Here is a 21814-nt window from a genome sequence, read left to right as displayed (position 1 = left end):
ACCACTACACCATGCTGGCTCATGGAACATGTTTCGCTTCCTGTTGAGTGTGTTCCATTTATAAATTGAGTCCCCCGGTGCTTTGAGAAAGCACTCCTTGGCTTTAGAACGCTTTGGTTTAAGAACGGACTTCCAGAACGGATTAAGTTCATAAACCAAGGTAATGTTGTACATTGTGCATGCTTTCTTTAAATAGATAGGTAGCAATGAAAATCCCATACAAGCTCTTTCTACAAGTAGCTTCCATAACATTTGTGAGGTTGGGTGTGAGAAATTAGGAACCTGTGCACTGGACAAGTCTTTCCACAGTTCCTCATTTCTGTTTTTCTATGCCTTGGCTAGCCCCAACCCTTGCAGAACCAGCAGCAAACAAAAATGACTGATACGTGTCAGTGATTAGCATTTTCCTTTCACTTGCCACTTGGTTTTTGTGAGGATTGAGTTGGCCCAAGGCACAGCAAAATAGAAAAATCTGGGAGTCACTGGGCAGACTAGAACGGTTTGTTTCCATCTAATGAAAATGAAAACGTCTGTGTCTGGCACAGCAGATAGTTAAGTACAGCCATACCTCGGTTTAAGTACACTTCGGTTTGAGTACTTTCAGTTTAAGTACTCCGCGGACCCATCTGGAACGGATTAATCCACATTCCATTACTTTCAATGGGAAAGTTTGCTTCAGGTTAAGTACGCTTCAGGTTAAGTACGGACTTTCAGAACCAATTACACTCATACTTCGGGTTAAGTACACTTCAGGTTGAGTACTCCGCAGACCGTCTGGAACAGATTAATCTACTTTCCATTACTTTCAATAGGAAAGTTCGCTTCAGGTTAAGTACGCTTCAGGAACCAATTATGTACTTAAACCAAGGTACCACTGTATACATATTTTGAGAAATAATCACATTGATGCTTCATTTACATGGAAAAGCCTCTTAACTCACAATGTACCTAGTGGAAGCATTGCTACCTCTACAGTTAATCTTTGAACTGAGTCAACTGTACTGTTAACATGCTTATATCCAGATTTAATATTAACCTAGTTATTTAAGAGAAAAGAGGCCTAGAGAAAGAGACCTGGGGGGAGGCAGTACCAGCATTGCAGAGACGCACAATGCTGCAGTTCACAAATTGATCTGAAATAACCATCCAGATTTGGGGTTGCTGGCTTCTAGTCAACAATACACAACAAACTGGCTTTTTGTACTGCAACTTAATTAAGCCCCCAAAAATTCTAGGAACCAAGCTGTATATGACCCACAAAATCATGTTGTGCTGCTCTTGCTGGGCTCTGTCACAGCAGACTGCAGGTCTGCATTGCTTACTCTAAATTCCTTGCATTTGGGAAAACATCAAGTCCTTGCATTTGGGAAAACATCAAATCCTTGCATTTGGGAAAATATCAAGTGCAGCTGGAACTCCTTTCTATAACTTGCTGGTTTTTGTGATGGGTGCTTCTTTTATTTCTTTGGGAAACCTTAACCTGAATTAACATGGGCGAATTCATCAGAAAGAGTGGCAGAGGGACACTGGATTCCATCCACATCCCTTGCTCCACCAAAGTCATCTTAATGCCTCTGGGTAGGGTGAGATTGTGATGCTGAAAGTGGGTAGCTCAACCAGCTTCCACCCCACTCTCCACTCTGAAAGACCCCTGTCTTCTTTGCAGCATCAGAGTAGATATCCTGTTTGGCTTGAGTGGGAGCCAGTGGTCTAATGAATGCACCTCTTGTAGGCTTTTTCGGAGCTTTTTCTGTTTCAGAGGGACCCCCACTGGTTTGCTTTACAAATCAAACAGTCCTGGTATTTATCTCTAGGAAGAGGAATGGGAGAGAGGTGGGGATTGCTGTAGATCTAATGTCATGGAACAAGGAAGAAAATCTACTCCTTGGGTAAGCATGTCTGCTTTCCAGCACTGCTAGTGCCTCTTGCCTTAATGAGCAAAAAGGGGAGTATGTCTGCAACATGGGTTGTATGAATGAAATTGGTCAACTGGTTATATCACTACATACCCTCATCTGAAATTTAGTATTCAGAGAATGCAACGGGTCAGTGTGCAGTAAAAATGAAAAATCTGGCTGAGGCCACAGTAAACCTTGCCACAGATTTGTTGCTGAGTGCATGTCACACATGTACGATGTGCGCCAGCCCCCTCTCCCCAGCCTTGGGTGCAAGACGGCGTCTCTGTCTGGGGCCTTGGAAACCAGCATGGAGGACCAACGAAGATCATGGAAATGAAGAAGTAAATCAAGAATGGGGAAACTTTTTTTCAACCTGAGGATTACATTTTCTTCTGGGCAACCTTCTGGGGCCCACATGCCAATGGTGGTCAGGGCCAGAGGCAAAAATGGGCAACTCAATGAATTTCTTTTATACCATAGACTAGTTTCTAAACACATTCCCCTTTGGCCTCATCCAGGCAAGCTAGAAGCATTATCAGAGTTCAAGGATATGTTCCAGCCAGGCAGAAACCCTCGGGGAAGATGCAAAGCAGGGCTGGGGAGGGCTGTGGCTGGTGAGAGTCTTAACAGCCAGATACAGAGGCCTGAAAGGTTGTATTTGGCCCTCAAGCCTCTGGACCTCCATCTCTAAAGTAAAGCAAACTCGTGATGGGGGGGGGATAACTTTGTGGGTGTCTTTTCTAGGAATCCACAAAACCTGGAGCTTTTTCTGATGGTGAAGCCATTTCATTGTTTCCACAAACCTCAAAGCACATTCATTCTGCCCACAGAACCTGCTTGAATTGGGCCTTGTGAAACAGCAATGCCCATCATTTTGTGAAGGGCTTCATTTGATAAAATTTCCAATTAGCTATTTCTGGGTCTTTTGCTAAAGTTGCATTCAAAATGTCGAAGGCATGTCTCCTCTCCCAGTGGCTGCCATTTTCCCTCTTTCACCTTTTGCCCATGAGTGATAGAGAGGGCTCTGTGTGTGTGTGTGTGTGTGTGTCTGTGTGTGCGTGCGTGCGTGTGCGTGCGTGCGTGCTATGATTCAAGGAAGTGCAGAAAACTGCCGGAATGTGGAATCACCCACAGAATTCAGCTTCCTAAGAATTTAAGCTTTTAATTCCTTAAAACAACAACAGCTTTGTTAGGAGCATACACTTGAACATTTTGATCAATGCCTTCTGAAATCTTTGAAGCCGGAGGAATTGCAGATTAGGATTTCTAGTGGTTGGAGTATGGGGCCTTAATGCCATGTATAGCTCATGGCATGGTTGCTAGGAACACTAAAGCATGTAAAATAGTGCAAATTTACTGCAAAAAATTCAACCGTAATTATCGCAGGCTGCACAACCGGGCTTCTCGGTGAATGTTGCTTTTTGTGACTCACAAATGAAGAAAAATACCCTTGCTGCTGTTGTTTTTTTTTAATTCTGTATTGAAAACAGTCCTTGGCTTGTGTGCTGCTGCAGTAATGGACTGTGGCTGTGCCATTTGCACTGCCTGTGTAACAGCTTTGTCTGTTTCCTCTTTCCTTAGCCACTTGCCCCCAAATCCAGCAACACCTGGGCTCTAAAATACATAGCTATGTGTGGGTGCACACTTCCTCCCCACCATTATAGGGCAAGCCAGTAAATCTATGAAGGCACATCTCTACTACTTGACTACCTGGGTGCTTGGTCAACAAAGCTCTTACTGACTCATCTAGAATGTCCCCACCACAGACCATCTCTTTCTCCTTCCTTCCCCCTCTCTTTCATTCTGCTTGCTTGTTTTTCTGGGTGGGTGGAGGTAATAAAAGGAAAAAGGATTATTCTTGAGAGAAATGGCAGGGGACTTTTCATTGCTCTACTGCCATCTGGTGACAAAGAATGAGAGAGAGTGGCAAAGCAATGTACACCCAGATTTTATGGCCACAACAGATCTTTCAACCAATGCTACGTTTAACAGGATGGCTGGGGGACACCTCTGCGCCCTATCTTCTATGCCAAGATGCTGCTATTTAAAGAGCTGTGTCTTCAGCATCAGGTCGGGTCCCAAAAAGCAGCTCCGCGATGACTTTGCCGTCGTATTTGGGCAGATTGCCCCCAAAATCTGCTGGCAGGATATCGGCATCGATCTCTCGGTAGAAAGTGTCGAGTTCGTCGCCATGCACAAACACCTGAGTGCGAAAAGGAAGGCAAAAAGGTTGAGCTGAGAGATGCTGTGTAACTGGGGGCAGAGTTCAGCTATTTGAGCTATTATACGATATATAATGATTTGGAAAATATGTTTAAAATAATCTTTGCTTTTTTAAAAAAAAACCACCCAGCCTTTTAGGAATTCTAGGTGCTGAAATCCCAAGGAAGCAGAAAAGACTATTTATGTAAGCAACCACAGCTGCGCAGATGTTATCGGCCCAGAGATGGAAAGAAGATAAAGTCTTCTACCAGAGAAGAATGGCAGATGAAGTTGTTGGACTATGCCAAAATGGCTAAAATGACTGGAAGAATCAGAAATCGGAAAGATCAAAATTTTAATAAGTTATAAATTCCCCCCATTCCTTATCTTAAGGGCCATTGTAAACAGCTAAAATTGTTAGCAGGATTGGAATATCGCTTGTAGTTTAATGGTGAATTTTGGACACAATGGGGATGTAAAAGATTTGGATCATCATAAAAGATGTGGGAGGAAATGACTAACCATAGGACCTACAAAGGAGAGGAGGGAAGTCCAAGAGATTCATTGGAATCTTGTTTTTATATTCTACGTTCAATATATGACTGTAAAATTATAATCTGAAAAACCAAATAGTGTGTGTGTGTGTGTGTGTGTGTGTGTGTGTGTGTGTGTGTGTGTGTGTGTGTGAAAAAGAGAGATTCTCAGCTTTCACTTTAAAAGCCAAACACGTTTCTAGCCCATATGACTGAGAGACTGGATATAAAATCTGAAAAACAGTCAACAAGTGATGCAAAATTGTAACACCAGGAGCTTGCTACCCTTGCAAGCAGCAGCTAGGTGTGGGGGAACCTTGGGCCCTCCAGATGTTGCTGAACTACAGCTCCCATCATCCCTGACCATTGACCATGCTTACTGGGGCTGATAGGAGTTGCAGGCAGTGTGGTGTAGCAGTTAGCGTGTCAGGCTAGAATGTGGGAGACCAGGGTTCAAATCCCCACTGGGCCATGATGCTTCCTGGGTGGGGCAACCTTGGATCAGACACTGCCTCTCGGCCTAACTTGCATAACAGGGTTAGCAGCACCTGCAGGGCCAAAAGGTCTCCACGCCTGCAGTTCCTGGCGGAAGATGCCCAGTCCCACTAACATCTCATTCCCGGCCTGGCATGCTTGCATTCCTTGACTGACAATGCTTTATTCTTATTCTCCTTACCCTTCTGTGGCATCACTCACCCTTTCCAGCAGTTTGTTTTTCAGGAACGGTTTCACCACGTTGTAGGTTGTGGTGAAGTACCACGGCTGGTGGATGAAGTGGACGGCCTTGAACCGAGCTGGGAAAGAATCCTAGAGATTTCCAAAAAAGAGCACATGGTTAAGGCAGCCAGCCACATAATAATAATAATAATAATAATAATAATAATAATAATAATAATAATGCAAAGGTGAGACAGAGCAGCTAGGCAGAGGGGACATTTTATTGCTTCAAAATCCTGATTTCTCCTTTTTGGGTGGGTGGAGGAAGTGAAGCAAAGCAATTCTACTAACCCACCACCGAGGGCTGTGCTCTTTGTATGGATGTAAAGGGCAGGGATGAAGCACTTTGTGTCCAGGGGCCAAATACTCTGGACTCTTCCCAGTCACACCCCTCACTCAAGTACTTTTTTGCCTGGCTTGAATGTTTCTCTGAACTGTGATAATGGCTGTGTAGGCACCATGAATTTAAAGCACATTTTCCCGCCAAAGAATCCTGGGAACTAGTTTTGCTATGGGTGCTGGCAACTGTAGCTCTGCAGGGAGTAAACTACAGTTCCCAGGATTCTTGGGGGAAGGTGTACTTCTAATCTCTCATCTGTACACAGACAACATCTCTTGCTTGATGGGATGTAGGGTGGAAACGGGAAGGGTGTCAACGGTTGGGTGGCTGGAATGTAGCCGCCTGTGCAAAAAGTAAGAGTTTTCATCCATCATAGAATTGTAGAATTGGAAAGAGCCCCAAGGGTCATTTAATCCAACCCCCTGCAATGCAGGAATCTTAGCTAAAGCATCCATGACAGAAACAGCAGCCTGGAAGACTGAAGGAAATACTTTGCACATTTTTGAGCTAAAGGGCAAAAGTGTTTAGGTCAGGGGTCAGGGGTCAGCAAACTTTTTCAGCAGGGGGCCGGTCCACTGTCCCTCAGACCTTGTGGGGGCCGGACTATATATTGGGGGGGGAATTGAATGAATTCCTATGCCCCACAAATAACCCAGAGGTGCATTTTAAATAAAAGGACACATTCTACTCGTGTAAAAACATGCAGATTCCCAGACCACAGGCCGGATATAGAAGGTGATTGGTTTAGGTAGAAAACCAGTCCGTGTTCTTTTCTTTTCCTTTTTGTTAAATGAAAGCTGAAAATGTGGGGAGGACAGTTAATCCAGTAGTAAGAAGGGGCATCTCCCCTTGTCCTCTCCATCCACTCCCCAAACTCTGCCTGATGCCCTGATTCCTCTCCTTGAGTAACACCAATGCAGGTGTGGGATGATCGTTCACTTCTTCCCGCAACGACTTGCCTCGCCTTATCCTACCCTCCTTTGCTCAAGAAGCAGCCACACGACACAGCTACAACTCCCCGCTTGCCCCCCATCCAAAGGATTGTGCCCTTCTCCGGGCCACTCAGAGAGACACTGGCCAGGTGGGGCTCCAACAATACCAAGCATCTAGTCCTCTCGTGCCTCTGGCCTTGTTTACCACTGGAATGCAGTCCCTGGGAGGTTTCCCATAATAGGATGCAGCGCTTGGGTTCAAAAAGCACCACCACCAAGTATAGGATGTAGGAAGATCTGTTCCTTTGACCGTGCTCTAGATGCCTCTACCTTCTCCTTAACAGGAACTGTTCGCTATCCTGTTCCTGGCTTTTTAGTTCATCCTTTTAACCAGTTCTGGATGCATTCCTGCTACAGATCTCTTCTCCCGCCTGAAATTTAGCCAAAGGGCCAAATTGCACCATCACGCTCATCAGATTGATAAGTGATTACTTGCATGGGTTCGTGAAGGACCATAGCCCTTTCTCTCCAGCACCTCAAATGTTCCTGTGAATGTTTCTGTTTGTGGATACATCACTTTTTTGTTCCCATTCTGAGTACCAATAAGCAGCAGACTTTCATCACTCAGTTGCCTACAAGCCTAGATAGAGGGAGTACTTCGTAGGCAAAAGGACTTCGGCTGCAACGGCAAGCTGGCGAGAAGGAAATTGCTGCCACCTGAATGAGTTTTGCATGGAGGAATATACTGTACAGGGGCAAGACTGCAGGTTGGACAATAGTCCAAATCTGTAGAAGACAGCTTCCTATGTTTCTACAGAGGAACTGTCCAGGGTTGATTGATATTATTGATGACACACAATGGTCATGAGGTATGCTGCTTGCCCCCTGGTTCTACGAATGCCTCTTGCATAACCGGTAATCTATGGGGGCCAGGTTGTCTTCCCTGCTTTCTAGGGAGGGCAGTAAGGTAGTCTCACCTGCAGCATGTCCACCATTTTCTTCAGTTCGGATGGTTTAATACCAGAGGCCTGCTGCATGGTGAACCCGTTAAAGTTCTCAATGATGCAGAAGCCATTGATTTGCGTCTCCTCGTTCTCTAGCAGCTTCTCTAGGATCACACAATAGGCGCGAAGAATCTGGATCAAAATACATGGAGACAGGAGCTTATGTCCAGAACTCTGGCCAAGTTGATGGATTTCTTTCCTCCCATGCCTTGGGAAACAGGCAACCTTTCTGTACAATGCTGCTGAAGTCAGTATTTAATTTGTTAATTAAATTTCTATGCATCCTTTCATCCAAGGATCACAGGGCAGTTTACAATATAATAATAATAATAATAATAATAATAATAATAATAATAATAATAATTTATTATGTATATCCCGCCCATCTGGCTGGGTTTCCCCAGCCACTCTGGGCTGCTGCCAACAGAAATATTAAAATAAACTAATTTCTTAAAGATTAAAAGCTTCCCTAAACAGGGCTGCCTTCAGATGTCCTCTAAAAGTCTGGTAGTTATTTTTCTTTTTGACATCTGGTGGGAGGGCGTTCCACAGGGCGGGTGCCACTACCGAGAAGGCCCTCTGCCTGGTTCCCTGCAATCTTACTTCTCGCAATGAGTGAACCGCCAGAAGGCCCTCGGCACTGGACCTCAATAGAAACACACACACACAAACCAACAACATCATAATAACAAATGAAAACAATACCCACCCATCCCCAAAGCCCAAATGGTGCTCCACCTTGCAGAATGCAGAGCAGATGTGGGGAAACTCCCCCCCCCCCCAAGCTGGGGGCAGAGTTCAGCTATCTGAGATTCTCAGCTTTCATTTAAAAAGCTAAGTTATGTTTCTAGCCCATATGACTGAGTGGTCAACAACTGATGCAGAAGCATCACACTAGGAGTCTGCAACCCCTCCAAACAGCAGCCAGGTGTGAGAAACATTTAGCCCTCCAGATGTTGCTGAATTTACCACTCGCATCGTCCCCAGCCATTGGCCATGCTTGGTGGTGCTGTTGAGAATTCAGCAACATTCTAGAGGACCAAAGGTTCCCCTAAAGAACCTGAAACACCTTGATGAGAAGCAGTAGCTTGCAGCAGGAATGGGGAATGTTTTTCTGTCGAGTTGTTCTCCCTCTGGGATAATCTTTCAGGAACATCCTTGCACTAGCGAGAAGTGCTCCCTCCTTGTCTAGTCAGTCCCCAGAGGCAAGGCAGACTGCCTTTGCTGGAGGGCTGAAATAGTTGCAAGAGGGCTCCCCACCACCAGTGCTCCAGCACCGGGGGTGGGGGGTGGAGAGCAGGCGGGGGCAGGGCTGGCACGCACTCTGGGAACGTGGTTAGCACCCTGGGAGCGTGGCATGCCACCTGCGGGGGCGGGGCGCCCAGCGTGGGTGGGGTGACAGTCGTGATGGCACCCCACCGGGATCACGCTGCTGGGGGCAGGGTGCTCCCCCCGCACTCTTCTTCCTCCACCACTGCCCACCACCACCTCCTTCCGTTGCTCCAGAGGTGGGATTCTAACACAAAAAGAAAATAGTCCTGCACAGATGATATGAAGCACCTTTGAGGTTGAATCCTGACAAGACACAAGTACTGTTAGTGGGGGACAGGAGCCGGGCAGGTGTGGGGGACTCCCTGGTCCTGAATGGAGTAACTGTGCCCCTGAAGGACCAGGTGTGCAGCCTGGGAGTCGTTTTGGACTCACAGCTGTCCATGGAGGCGCAGGTCAATTCTGTGTCCAGGGCAGCTATCTATCAGCTCCATCTGGTACGCAGACTGAGACCCTACCTGCCCGCGGACTGTCTTGCCAGAGTGGTGCATGCTCTAGTTATCTCTCGCTTTGACTACTGCAATGCGCTTTACGTGGGGCTACCTTTGAAGGTGACCCGGAAACTACAATTAATCCAGAATGCGGCAGCTAGACTGGTGACTGAAAGACCTGCATTGGCTCCCAGTACGTTTCCGAGCACAATTCAAAGTGTTGGTGCTGACCTTTAAAGCCCTAAATGGCCTCGGTCCAGTATACCTGAAGGAGCGTCTCCACCTCCATCGCTCTGCCCGGACACTGAGGTCCAGTGCCGAGGGCCTTCTGGCGGTTCCCTTGTTGCGAGAAGCCAAGTTACATGGAACCAGGCAGAGGGCCTTCTCGGTAGTGGCACCCGCCCTGTGGCACGCCCTCCCACCAGATGTCAAAAAGAAAAATAACTACCAGACTTCTAGAGGGCATCTGAAGGCAGCCATGTTTAGGGAAGCTTTTAATCTTTAAGAAATTAGTGTATTTTAATATTTCTGTTGGAAGCCACCCAGAGTGGCTGGGGAAACCCAGCCAGATTGGTGGGGTATAAATAATAAATTATTATTATTATTATTATTATTATTATTATTATTATTATTACCTATCACATCAGGCCATTGTTCACTACCAAGTTTCCCAAACCAGGAGGTGGGTCAAATATACAAGAAAAGAATCTGAGACATTCTGATGTCTTATTTAGTTGCTGTGTATGCTTATACAAACTTGCACACTCCAGGTGCCATTGAACTCCCAACTCTCATCAGCTCCAACCAGTATGGCTAGTGGTCAGGGATGGTGGGAGATGCAGTCCAGGTGTGGAGAACCTCAGACCTGGGGCCAGTTGTGGCCCTCTGGGTTTCTCTATCTGGCCCGTGGAACTCTGCAAAGGCCACACCCTTCACTAACCCACCACTGGCCCTTGGAAGGTTGACCAGAAGGGAATGTGCCCCTCGTGGTGGAAAAGGTCCCCCACTCACTATTGTAGCTCAGTAACATACGGAGGCCACAAGTTACCCATACCAGTGGTAAGCATTGGTAGTTTAATAATAGTAGGACCTCTGCTCGAAGATGCTCACCTCATCAAAGGTGATCTCCTCGTAATCCCAGTTCTCGATTTTGAACAGCAGCACCACCCGTCCATACTTGTCCCTGCTGGTCAAGATGCCTGGGTAGCCAGCCTCAATGGTGCTGCGCACAGCCTCAGGAGTCAGGTTTTCGAAGAGCTCTGGATACTGCTGGCGGAAGTTGACATAACCTGGTGTGCGGGGGAAGAAAGATGGAAATGATGAGCTTGGGAAGAGAGACTGAAGCATTGAGCTAGATTAGGAATGGGTGAAGCTGTGGCCCTCCTGGTGCTGGTGTTATTTTATTATTTATACCCCACTCTGCCGCTCTGGGTAGCTTCCAACTCATATAAAAACATAATAAAACATTAAAAAATCATCCCCAGCTAGCATGGCCAATGGTCAGGGATGATGGAAGTGGTAGTCTAGCAACATCTGGAGGCCCACAGGTTCCCCGTCCTTGCAAATGTGCTTAAGGAGGCTGTGTGCTCAAACGGTGGGGTTATCAGGGCAGAACTTGAGGTCCGAAGCTCAGGACCCCAATTGGCAGAAGGAGGAGGACCAGCTAACATAGCAGTGATGTCTCATCACATATTGAGGTAAGTAGTGAAACCAGGTAAAGATCTCAGAGGAAGGTCAGTTGCTTGGTGGTAATGTGTCTGCTTTGCATGCAGAAGGTTACAGGTTCAATGCTCGACATCTCCTGGTAGGACTGAGAAAGAACCCTGGAGAGCTGCTGCCAGTCAGAGTAGACTAGGGTGAGAGAAACTATGGAAGTTTTGCAGTCAAATCTAACAATGCATATTTTTGCTAGTTAGCACATGAAGGGGTTAAGACCATAGAGCTGTGTTGCTGATAGGCAGACTCAGACCATAGAAATGTAATTGGTAGAGAATGCTCTGTGTGATGTCATTAACCCACCTCTCCTGGGAGGAAAGGAGCAAATAAGTATTTCCTGTTCCTTTCCCCTCCCCCTCTCTTCAACCAGCCATGGGAGCAACCGTCTCTCCACTTGTTCCTGCATCAGACACATGCCTGAAGTTGTTTTGGCTGTAAATACAAGTATTTTACTTGCATTAGGTTTTACTGCTGTTGCTGCTAAGGACAAATGCTTGGCTGTGAGATAATAATAATAATAATAATAATAATAATAATAATAATAATAATAATAATAATAAACTTTTTTCGCATTAGCCAGGGGCCATAGCAACAATAAAACAATACACTGTGTACAATAAAAGAATTATTAAAAGCACAAATTGGAATCCTGAATTATCAGTCAGTCGGTGGCCCTTATTCTGATTGCCCCAGCAATGAAGCTAGCAACCTTAGCTGTTGTCTGGTCATTTAGGTCTGATAGAAGGAAATGCATTATGGCCATGGTTGAGCGCCCTGGGATGCTTGCTTAGAAGGAGTGGAGTAATGATCTCGTTCCTCAAGTCTTTATAAAGGGAACAGGACAGGAGGACGTGTGCCACTGTTTCTATACTACCATCTCCACAGGGGCAAAGTCGTTTCTCAAATAAGATCTTTTGGAATCGACCCTCGAGAACTGCAGGTGGCAGAACGTCCAGTCTTGCAAGTGTAAAGGCACGTCTGTATTTTGGGATGATAAGTTTGTGCAAATATGGAGGCATAGAATCAAAGTTGGAAGTTGGGAAATGAGCATACCAGGGGCAAAATTTCTTTATAGTGGCCAGGCTGTTCTGATGCTCTATGTCTTTTAAATGTTGACCGATTAGACCAGGCATAGGCAACCTTGGCTCTCCAGATGTTTTTGAACTACAACTCCCATGATCCCTAGCTAACAGGGCCAGTGGTCAGGGATCATGGGAGTTGTAGTTCCAAAACATATGGAGAGCCAAGGTTGCCTATGCCTGGTTTAGACTACAGTATTTGCTTTGTTAGGGGCCATCGTAAGTAGGTGTTGTAGAGATAGGCCACAGGAGAGTAGTTTTTGATGGACAGTTTTGGTCCAGGTGCTTTTATGAGGATCTTGAAGTACTAGAGGTAATAAGCCGGGGGGGATTTGAGTTTAGACAGAACCAGAAGCTAAAAGTTCTTTGCCAGGCCCGTACTTCCACTGAGGGGAGACTTGCCAACTGTGAGTAAACTATACATTTTAAACTTGCTTTTCAGTCTGGAACCCGTTTCTTTGATAAACAAGGAAACAAAAGGGGGACATCAGCCTAACGGCTAATTCCTATGCTTCCAATTAAACTGCCTCAGATGGGAGTTATAAACTCTGCTGAGAGGGCTTTCTCTCGTGGGAGTATCTGCAAAAACCCTGTATTTTTTGAGGGGGGGGGAAGGCTTGCAGCCCCATTTTCTCTTTCTCCCAACCCACACACATGGGCCTGCAGAGGGATAAAAGGTAGTTAATGCATCCCCTCACTACCTACGGTGATAAAACCCATCAGTAACCAGTGCGCTCCTGGTGTTGTTGGACTCCATCTCCCATCAGCCCCAGCCAACATGCCCAGTGATCAGGGATGAAGGGATCTGAAGTCCAACATTGAGGGATGGGGAGCGCAGGTTTCCCCTTCCTTGTGCGGACAGTACTGAGCTAGATGGACCAAACATATCGCTCAGTACGAGGTGAGTACAACACCCAGCATTCTCACAGACCCATATAAGATCAACGTAAACAGTTGGGCCGATGAGCATTTACTGTTCCCAACCCTAACCCTGCGGAAAGCCATCTAATTAGACTTTAATTTTACCTGTTTTTAGGAGGTAATTTAATTATTGTTTGATTTTATACCAATGTGATATATCTGATGTTAGCCGTCCTGAGCCTGACTTCGGCCGGGGAGGGTGGGATATAAATAAAAGTTGTTTATTATTATTATTATTATTATTATTATTATTATTATTAGGCAGCTTCCGATAAGCCCACTCCCACTGCCCCCCCCCAAATAATATCATGAAGTGCAAACTCTGGAATTGCCTAAGTGTACCACAGGACCCAGGTGGCGCTGTGGGTTAAACCACAGAGGCTAGGGCTTGCTGATCAGAAGGTCGGCGGTTCGAATCCCCGCGACGGGGTGAGCTCTCGTTGCTCGGTCCCAGCTCCTACCAACCTAGCAGTTCGAAAGCACGTCAAAGTGCAAGTAGATAAATAGGTGGGAAGTTAAACGGCGTTTCCGTGTGGTGCTCTGGTTTGCCAGAAGCGGCTTAGTCATGCTGGCCACATGACCTGGAAGCTGTACGCCGGCTCCCTCGGCCAATAACGCGAGATGGACCTAATGGTCAGGGGTCCCTTTACCTTTTACCATGGTACTTAAAACTTGCTGCTTCAGGACTCAGGAACCTAACTGGATTTATTCATTTTTTTTCATCCCCCACCCGCCCATCTACTTTCCTTCTCAGTAAAAACTAAATCATTCTGCCTCCTTATTTTTCTCATCCTTGTTTACTAACAAGGGGATGATCAACCCAGATTTCCATTCTGCAGGGAGCAGGGGTAATAGCCTTGTTTCACTTGTTTCCTGTTAAGAGCCACCAGGCGTGAAATGGGGAAACGTAGCTTGGGGCGGTTAAATAAAAACAGGCAAAAATCCTATATTGACAATAGCTTCCCTTGTTCTTCATCTCCGTCGCTAGTTTTGTTAATGACTGCCCTGTTGCATAAACAAAGGGAGCTCTGAAATGGAGCCAAGCAAATATTTTCCTTCTTCTCCAGGATAATCTCTCCAGTTTACCAGAGTCCAGGGAGAATGCCAGTAAAATCCCTCTCAGAAAGAGAAAGGGGGGAAAAACACAATATAAGGTAACAATACACAGCGGAAGCACCCAGATGGAGAAAAACCTCTTCCTACAATCTAACTTTGGGTTTTGCTGGCAATTAAAGGTGTACCCCCCCCTCCATTTTTCTTTTTAATAGGCTGGATACATAAATCAATATCACCTGCCCACTCCCTATGCTACCCTAAGGAAGGGTGACTACAGACAGCACCATACCAAGAAGATTTGACTGAGTCTGTTTGCATGCCAAGAATCCCCACCTTTAATCAGATCGTAAGCCCTGCTGATGTCAAATTTGCGGGCTCGGATGAAACGCAGGAAGAAAGCATCATCCTTTCCTTTCACTTTCTCAACCACCACCTTGCAGATGTCCTCTCCTCCTTTGGCTTTCTCCTGCACCAGTTCCCGCAGCTCTTTCACAGCCAACTCCCGCTTCTCCAGGGTCTCGTTCAGTTCGTCCTTGGCCTGCGGAGGAGAAGAGACAGTGTCTCAAAGGTAGATGATTTCACTGGAACAGGACAATACCTGCTTTCCTTTCTCTTCCAGGCAAAATAGCGCTTGTGTAGTGGGACCCAGGTGGCAGTGGGACCCAGGTGGCGCTGTGGGTTAAACCTCTGAGCCTAGGGCTTGCTGATCAGAAGGCCAGCGGTTTGAATCCCTGTGACGGGGTGAGCTCCCATTGCTCGGTCCCAGCTCCTGCCAACCTAGCAGTTCAAAAGCACGTCAAAATGCAAGTAGATAAATAGGAACCTCTACAGCGGGAAGGTAAACAGCGTTTCCGTGTGCTGCTCTGGTTCGCCAGAAGTGGCTTTGTCATGCTGGCCACATGACCTGGAAGCTATACGCCGGCTCCCTCGGACAATAATGCAAGATGAGCGCGCAACCCCAGAGTCGGTCACGACTGGACCTAATGGTCAGGGGTCCCTTTACCTTTACCTTTACTCATATTCAAGGAAATGTTCTCCTAAACAGAAACATGTTTGCTAGCTGTGACCATTGGTCTCATGATACAGTATCTGGCATGGCCCTCAGTGCTCAACCAGTTATTTTTCTTGCCCTAATGCCTGGGGACTTCAAACTTCCTTCCATCGCTAAGCCCTATTCTTGGTCAACTCGTCTTCTAAGCAACACCAGAACATCTGCCAGACAAGCCCAGAATTTAGCAAAGGATTCTGGCCTATGTTGTTAATATTTCTATGGAGTGACGGCCAGGTCTGTTGACTATCACCATTGCCTCCTGCAACCAGAGTACAGTATATATAGAACAACACACCTAGCATTCCACTTGTGGTTGTACTATTCAGGAAGAAAATTGGTGGCAGTGAACTAAAATGGCTTTTGCCTGCTATTGCTAGGTAACTCACTGAGTGAGGAGCCACCGAAGGAAAACACTTTGCAGACAACTGCCCCAATGGATTTTGGCATACCAAGCAGTAAAATAGGCAAGGAATGTCCAGTCCAGCTCGCTTTAATTAGTTTTCACTGTAGAAGCCAAGTGCTGTCATTTCACATAGTTGGTATTAACAAAATCGTATCATTTTCTGGATATTAAGTGGGCTGGTTCACAAATCCTATATTGAGCAGCAGGTTAAACTAAAACACCTCCAGTATACCACCCAACTCTAAACTTCTGTGGGCATCCCATACTTTTCTTTTTACTTTTAATCCAGATTTCCTCCCCTTGCAAAAAAAAATTCCATTAATTAAAAATAACCCAGTCGCCACTGGTATGGAAGAAAGGGCATTCACAAGGTAAAGGTAAAGTCAAGTCAAAGGCAACTATGGAGTGCGGTGCTCATCTCGCTTTCAGGCCGAGGGAGCCGCCATTTGTCCACAGACACCTTTTCTGGAGCATGTGGCCAGCAAGACTAAACCACTTCTGGTGCATGGAACACTGACAAGTGCCAGAGCGCATGGAAACGCCGTTTACCTTCCCGCCACAGCACTACCTATTTATCTACTTGCACTGGTGTGCTTTCGAACTGCTAGGTTGGCAGGAGCTGGGGTGAGCAACAGGAACTCACTCCGTCGCGGGGATTTGAACTGCTGAACTTCTGATCGGTAAGCCCAAGAGCCTCAGTGGTTTAGACCACAGTGCCACCTGCGCCCCCAGTGAAGGAGACTATAATGTGATTGATAGCGCTTCCACCATATTTGTTCAAATAAGTATATTGACACTAAGATATGCCTACAAGACTCCCGTGAAGTGAAGGCTATATAAATTATGTTGGAATACAGATTCCAACCATTTCAGGCCCTGTGCATTATATTTATTGTCCAATGATCAATGTGAGCTTAGAAAAATATCTTCCAAAAATACCTTCCGATTGGCAAGCCCAAGAGCAGGGACCCCCAAACGGCGTCCCTCCAGATGTTTTGCCTACAACTCCCATGATCCCTAGCTAACAGGACCAGTGGTCAGGGATGATGGGAATTGTAGTCCAAAACATCTGGAGGGCCGAAGTTTGGGCATGCCTGCCCAAGAGGCTCAGTGATTTAGACCACAGCGCCACTCACATCCCTGGCATTCACAAATAATCCCTCGGAAACCTCAAAAGTAAGGTGAGTGTGACCAAAAAAAACCATGCACCCCAGCCCTGAGCACTTCCTCTCCCCTTTGATAATTTTCATAACGCAATTTATTTTCTCATTAATTGATGGAGAATGGTAAAAAAGCAAGAGGGGTTTTTTCAGCACAGCAGTAGGAAACCCTGGGATAGACATGGCTTTGGTCTGACCTAACAGGACTTACGCTCTTAATTAGCGATTTCTGCCTTTGATACGATTGTAAGTAGGAAATTAAAGAATGGACACATTGCAGCCCTTTGATGATTCTTGCATAAAGCAGCCACCACACTGGGCCTCACTGTAGGGTTGTCTCTGCCTCTACATCAATGGCAGCATGAAATCTGGAGCGTCATTCCTCCAACCTTCTCCTTTAGCTCTTTGTGCTTTTCAAGGGAGAACAAGGTAACCGCCAGAACTACTGTTAGGACTGCCAGTGATGGACCTGGGCTGTGTGGTTTATCTCTGTGGCTCAGGGCCTAGCAGAAGCCCTGGTGGACCCAGGACCCATGTGTGTCTGTGTGTGTTCCCTTTTTCTCTCCCCCTGCCCCCCGGTCTCCACTGGCTACATGACATAAACAGAAGCATACTGGCTTAAATTGCAGTGGAACAGCCATGCAAAACATGGGCAAACTTCAAAGAAGGGTCCCTGAAGGATTCTTAGCTAGCTCTGTTGGCAGGGAGACAAGGCATAAAAATTCAGTTTCTGTTTTCTCAGGAAGGTAAGACAACAGTCTCACGATGGACCACTGTTCATCTTGACATCACTAAAACTTCTTATTCTCTCTCACACAGAGAGCTAGTTACGGTAGTTTTTGAAAGGTTAATTAGCCCCGTTGAGCTCCATGAACATTAACAGCTCTCAGTCCCTGGTCTTTGACCTTCCCTCTCCAGCCCGCCCAGTGATGCTCACCTTTTGCAAGGTATAGGCAGGGATTTTCTCACACTTCCCAAAGACACGGCCATGGTCCTTGGTGGTCAGCCTCTCAAGTTTGGAACGCAAGGCTTGCTCCTCCTCGGAAACAATCCTGAATGTGCCAGTCTGGGGGTGGAACCACAAGGGGGAAATGAACTCCTGACTTAACACATCCCCCATCATGTCAACAGTTCATGCAAAAACTGGCAAAACTTGCGTAATACTTGGCACCCTATATAAAAAATATTTACAGTACTCTAAAAGGAGAAGACCTGTGAATATTTTTTTGCAGCAGGGTCCTTACAGGTATCTCAATTATACATACATACATACATACATACATACATACATACATACATATTTGTACCCTGCCCATCTGACTGGGCAGCTTCCAGCATATACTAAAACATATCAAAACATTAAACATTAAAAACTTCCCTACACAGGGCTGCCTTCAGATGTCTTCTAAAGGTGGTACCCAATCAGCATGAAAGGGGAGTTTTTTTCACCACTGTACACCCAAAGCAGAGCATTTAGGAACACTGAAAACACAAAGTGTTTTCTCTTTCCAGAGAATGGTGCCCAAGTTCTGTTACGTACAATCGAACTTCATGGAAAACGCAGGTTAAGACACTCAGAAAGAAGACATTGGAGCATTCCAAATCATTTTCGCCCATGTACACGCACAGAAAATTGTCGATCTATCTGAAAGGCAACTTGTGGAGATTTGCATTGATCGTTGCAATGCTTCCTTAATTATTATTTTTGTATAAGATTACGGTATAAGCTTAGAAGGTTGCATAATGTTTGAAGGGGTGTGGCTGTCAGGGGAGATGGCTTTAACTATCATGACCCTGCGTGACTGAATTTGCCACTACACCTCTGGCTGTAGATCAGTGGCAAAGTGCATACTTTGCATCTAGAAGGTTTCGGGCTCAATCTGGGGACTGGTGGCGGGGTGACGATGAGTGGTCAGAGGAAGAAGAGGGAGCAGACTGGGAGGAGGAGGGGTCAGAAGCCGTAGAGGTAACAAGGTTTAGTGAGCAGGAAAAAATCTGTGGCAGATAGAAGTTCAGAATCAGAGGTGGGTGCAGAAAGGAGGGAGGCCAAGAGGCAGATATGAGTCAGGCTGGGTGTCTTCCCCTCCTGCTGTGACAAGCTCCCCTGCCCCTTGTCCTCCCAGGAATTGAAGAGGTATGAAGAGGGAGGAGCAGAGACAGGCGCATCAGTGGAGTCTCAGATTGCTTGGGAAAGATCTGAGGAAGGTGGAGATTTAGGCAGCTGTGGGAAGGCAGGCGGGGACCTTCAGTCCCCACAACTGCCTCATAGGGGCAAAACCCACTGAGAAGTGTTGCTGTCCTCATTAGGCCTGGCATTCCTGAGCAGATCTTATTTCTTCTGAATCACTTACTCCGTGTGATTTATTCCTGATACCTGCTCCTGACATTATGCATCTTAGAGGCAGAGCTCTCCAGTTGCCTGTTGCTGTTCATCTACCTTTTCCTTACATCTGGGCTGAAGCAAGACAGAGGCAGGTGTTTATTGTGGGCTCAACGCTGCTCACGAATGTAAGGTTTTTGCAGTGTGCCCATGCAATGGCATCAGCATAAAAATGCCAGTCCAGATTTACCCCATCCATGGAATATCTTCCCATTGCTTTGGATGGGCTAAGATGCTTTGAAAGGGCTTCCCCCCCAAACTGCAGCATATAAATATTCAACAACATTTTTACATGGTGGGCAGCTTCATGGATGCAGCCACTATTTGTCCCATGTGGCAAAGCCAAAGTGACATTGTCATCAGCGCTGGTCTCAGCATTGCTAGCAGCCTGAGGGTGTAGAAGACTGATGCTAAGCCCTGCTGAGAGCAGAGATGAGTCAAGATCTCCTTAATCTAAGAATCGGCAAAAGGGAACAAATGGAATGGAACAAGCAGGATTTGTACTCACCACTGAAGTCATGTTGTCGTTTTCCTAATCCACGCAACCACTGAAAAGAGAGAATGAGGATTGTCAGGCTAACACAGGAGGCAACACACTGACACCTGTTGCAGTTCACTCTCTGGTTCAGAGAGATCTGGCAACTTTCGGCCAGCTGAGGTTCCTTCAGAATCCCAAGTTTGCCTTGAGGGTTCTAGAGGAGACCTAGTGAGGCTGTCATCCCCGCAGGAAGTCCCAGCCTCTTCTCATTACCAGGAACTTAACTTTCAGATAACATTGCTGGGCCGCCTCCTTTAATGATGTCTTATACTTATACAGTCCCCAAAGTTTACTTTCTTTCTTAGGTTGCTAAAGGCTTCCAGCTGCCAGCCTTTGTTGGTTGTGGAACTTCCCAATTATATGGCTTTTACCACTCTTCCTGTTTGTTTGAGTCTTTATGTACTGATAAGGGTGGGGCCAACATCCCTGTCCTGTCATCACGTCAGCTAATGTCCTAATTGCCTTTGTATATCCTTGGCCATGATGAGTACAGAGATGGCTGAAGACTAGCTAGCAGGACTAGTTGGCAGGGATGATGGGACATACAGGAAGTCCTATTAAACTTGATGGCAGTAAACATGCATTGGAACTGACTGTTATGTCTTATTTCAGTGCCAGCACAATAAGTAGAAGGTCTTGGGTTCACTCCCTGACATCTCCAGTTAGCAAGGGATGGGAGAGACCAATTTCTGCTGGAAACCCTGGAGAGCAGCTGCCTGTCAGAAGCGGCAGTGAAGGGCCAGATAAACAAAGGATCTGCCCTGGTATAATGCTGCTTTTAAGTTCCCGTGTTCATAGACTCACAGGTTTGCTACATAAGAGACTACATGAACAGGCTGCTGGTAACTTGTTGCACAAGATTGTGCGATCTCTTGCAAAACTAGTGCAACTGTTGCGCTGGATTCCTCCGTTGTGCAACACCGAAACTCATCCATCTGCTAGCACAGCAGCCCTCACGCTAGCAGGCAGAAAACGCTGGACACAGCTCACTGAGTTCGAGCGGTTGTCTAGTCCAACCCCATGCAATGCCGAATCTGCAATATAGGGTTCCAAGCAGAGCATCCCTGACATGTAGACATCTAGTCCTTGCTGAAATACATCCAGTTGTTTTTAACGGCTGGGCTGTGTTTGCTGTGATTTGAAGCAGTATTAAACCTGCAGCACCTATAACTAAGCTGAAAAAAAGAATCTCGAAATACTCACCAGGGAGGTGAAACAGTTCCAAGAAGGTCAGTGTGCAATCCAGGCAGAATCACCGTAGTGAATAAATTGAACATGCAACAGGCAGCAAAGAATCGAGAAAAGGCTGAAGTGCAACAAGAGGAAACCCAGGCAAAAGCTTTGTAGAGTCACCGGGCTGGGATTAGACCATCACAAGGCATCGCTCGCAATAGCTCTCTAATTAGGTCAGCACAAACCAGGCGAGGGACCCCATTAAAAAATTACAAAAGGCCGGTGAGGAGGGGGCGGGGAAAACTGAGCGAGCAAGTGGTCTTGGCTCACAGAAGTTCATGGCGGGGAGGCTGGCAGGATTCTGGGGCCGATTAGCCAAGTATAAAAGCTGCTTATTGTATAACTGGGCCACACTCATTAGTGTAACATGCAGGGTGGAAGGAAGGCTTTGGGGGACATTGCAGAGGGAGGGAGGGAAGAAAGAGGGTCCATAACTTCAGCGGGGAGGGGCTGTAGCTCAGGAGCAGAGCACATATTTTGCATGCAGATGGTCCCAGGTTCAATCCCTGGCATCTCTAGTTAAGCAAAAGTGGGAAAGGCTTCTGCCTTGGAGAACCAATGTCCGCCAGGACAGACAACACTAGCCTAGATGGACAAATATAGGCCCCATCTACACAATATGTTTAAAGTAGCATCATGCCACTTTAAATAGTCATGGCTTCCCCCAGAGCAGCCTGGGAGCTGTATAGTGGAGTAGGGCAAAAGGGGGAGAATCACATCTGGCAACCAATGTACCCCTTTGGTTTCAGATAGTACATGGGTAGGCAAGTCTTTTTAAAGTGATATGACACTGCTTTTTTGGGACGCAGGTGGCACTGTGGTCTAAACCACTGAGCCTAGGGCTTGCTGATCAGAAGGTCGGCGATCCGAATCCCCCAACGGGGTGAGCTC

At 46.4% G+C, this 21814-nt stretch overlaps 1 protein-coding gene across 1 annotated transcript; it reads right to left on the bottom strand.

Moving 5' to 3' along the window:
• Positions 1 to 3253: 3253 nt before the first annotated feature.
• RLBP1 (retinaldehyde binding protein 1) lies at positions 3254 to 21027 on the bottom strand. The gene is made up of 8 exons (XM_035132221.2): positions 20894 to 21027; positions 19661 to 19700; positions 17710 to 17838; positions 14492 to 14696; positions 10497 to 10675; positions 7600 to 7758; positions 5330 to 5440; positions 3254 to 4101 (listed from the first exon to the last, which is right to left on the bottom strand). Exons 2-8 carry the CDS (start codon positions 19670 to 19672, stop codon positions 3943 to 3945), a joined length of 954 nt encoding a protein of 317 aa, XP_034988112.2. The 5' UTR covers positions 19673 to 19700; positions 20894 to 21027; the 3' UTR covers positions 3254 to 3942.
• Between the last annotated feature and the right edge of the window lie 787 nt (positions 21028 to 21814).

The sequence above is a fragment of the Zootoca vivipara genome, chromosome 14 (assembly GCF_963506605.1).
Source record: "Zootoca vivipara chromosome 14, rZooViv1.1, whole genome shotgun sequence".
NCBI lineage: Eukaryota > Metazoa > Chordata > Lepidosauria > Squamata > Lacertidae > Zootoca > Zootoca vivipara.
Note: the sequence above shows the minus strand (reverse complement) of the source record. Positions and strands in the feature narration are given on the sequence as shown.